Source organism: Aplysia californica, unplaced genomic scaffold (assembly GCF_000002075.1).
Source record: "Aplysia californica isolate F4 #8 unplaced genomic scaffold, AplCal3.0 scaffold00566, whole genome shotgun sequence".
In the NCBI taxonomy this organism is placed as follows: Eukaryota; Metazoa; Mollusca; class Gastropoda; order Aplysiida; family Aplysiidae; genus Aplysia; species Aplysia californica.
Window position 1 is genome coordinate 516,731 of NW_004797836.1, and position 1,661 is coordinate 518,391.

Below are 1,661 nucleotides of genomic sequence, written 5' to 3' on the forward strand. Positions count from 1 at the left end.
CTGTATCCCTCTCAGCCCAGGTCTGTCTGCTGGGATGTTGTATCCCTCTCAGCCCGGGTCTGTCTGCTGGGATACTGTATCCCTCTCAGCCCTGTGGAACAGGATCAAAAGCCCGCCTCCCAAATTGCGTTGATGGTCTGTGTGGGTGGTTGGAGGGTGTCACTGGTAGGTCTGTGTGGGTGGTTGGAGAGTGTCACTGGTTGGTCTGTGTGGGTGGTTGGAGGATGTCACTGGTAGATGTGTGTGGGTGGTTGGAGGATGTCACTGGTAGGTCTGTGTGGGTGGTTGGAGGGTGTCACTGGTAGGTCCAAGATCTACTTCTTTACTTTCCCTCAATATTTACCGTGACTGTATCGATGTCAGTCTCTTTACTGACACTATATGACCGTTATTGTGTCGATGTGTGTCTCTTTACTGACACTATATGACCGTTATTGTGTCGATGTGTGTCTCTTTACTGACACTATATCACCGTGATTGTGTCAATGTGTGTCTCTTTACTCCAACTCAAAAACTCAAGCTGGTGTTTGTGTCAACATTTCGCAGGAAAAGGGAAGGGAACTCCGTCCTTGAAGAAGGGCGTGCACTGTGTGAGGGTGGACTGTGACGAGGAATCGGACGCCAGCGATTGGCCGGGATTTTGAACCACTCGGCAGACATTGAAATAGAACCATGTGGACTCGTTTGTGTGTGTGAATGGATTCTTGATCTTGGATGTGCTCAAAGTGTATGTCTTCCTCGAGAAGTGAGGCGCTCGGCGGAATGACGAAGTCGGAGAAACGGACATTTCACCATCCTTGGATAATTCTTATAATTGAATTGTTTTTGTGGGTAGTCGGCGGGTGCTCTGGCGTGGTTTGCTTCTTCTTTCCCATCAAACATCTATCGTCTTTATCTCCCCTTCTTTTTTGTATTTGTTACTCCCTTGTAACACCTCTAATCTTCCGCACTTATATGACTTTATAATGTTGCAAGTGCCGTAAAACTCTTACTAAAACTAAAACGAATTCTTTTTTAAGAAGATACGGCACCTTTTATGTCTACTTAAAAAACACATTTCTGTATAGATTTTACTGAAACAAAGACAATAAAAATGTAAATTTGCAGTTTCCAAGGACACTTAAGGTATGGAAATCACTAAACCGTGGCGGCCATTTTCTCACTAATGTTACCTGGTTCACCGGGCGACGCCCACCTCTTTCAGTCACAAATAGCTCAACTTTTCCTCAAGATAGATAGAGGGATTTTATTTTCCTTTGAAACCAAGGCAAATGAAGGGGATATAAGATGATCCTATAACTCCATGTGCCTGAAGAATTGACGAGCGACTGATTCCTCCGCATTGTGTGTAGGCTACATGTGTGTCAGAAGTGTGTAGGCTACATGTGTGTCAGAAGTGTGTAGGCTACATGTGTGTCAGAAGTGTGTAGGCTACATGTGTGTAGGCTACATGTGTCAGAAGTGTGTAGACTACATGTGTGTCAGAAGTGTGTAGGCTACATGTGTGTCAGAAGTGCGTAGGCTACATGTGTGTCGGAAGTGTGTAGGCTACATGTGTGTCGGAAGTGTGTAGGCTACGTGTGTGTCAGAAGTGTGTAGGCTACGTGTGTGTCAGAAGTGTGTAGGCTACGTGTGTGTCAGAAGTGTGTAGGCTACGTGTG

The 1,661-nt window shown here is 45.6% G+C and overlaps 1 protein-coding gene across 1 annotated transcript in view; it reads left to right on the top strand.

Moving 5' to 3' along the window:
• The window catches only part of LOC106012923 (UPF0687 protein C20orf27 homolog), a gene marked incomplete in the record, with an annotated part of 13,021 nt that extends 12,187 nt beyond the window's left edge, over positions 1-834 (top strand). Inside the window, 1 exon segment of the mRNA XM_013087260.2 lies at positions 547-834. Coding sequence (XP_012942714.1) covers positions 547-644 — 98 coding nt within the window.
• Positions 835-1,661: the final 827 nt, after the last annotated feature.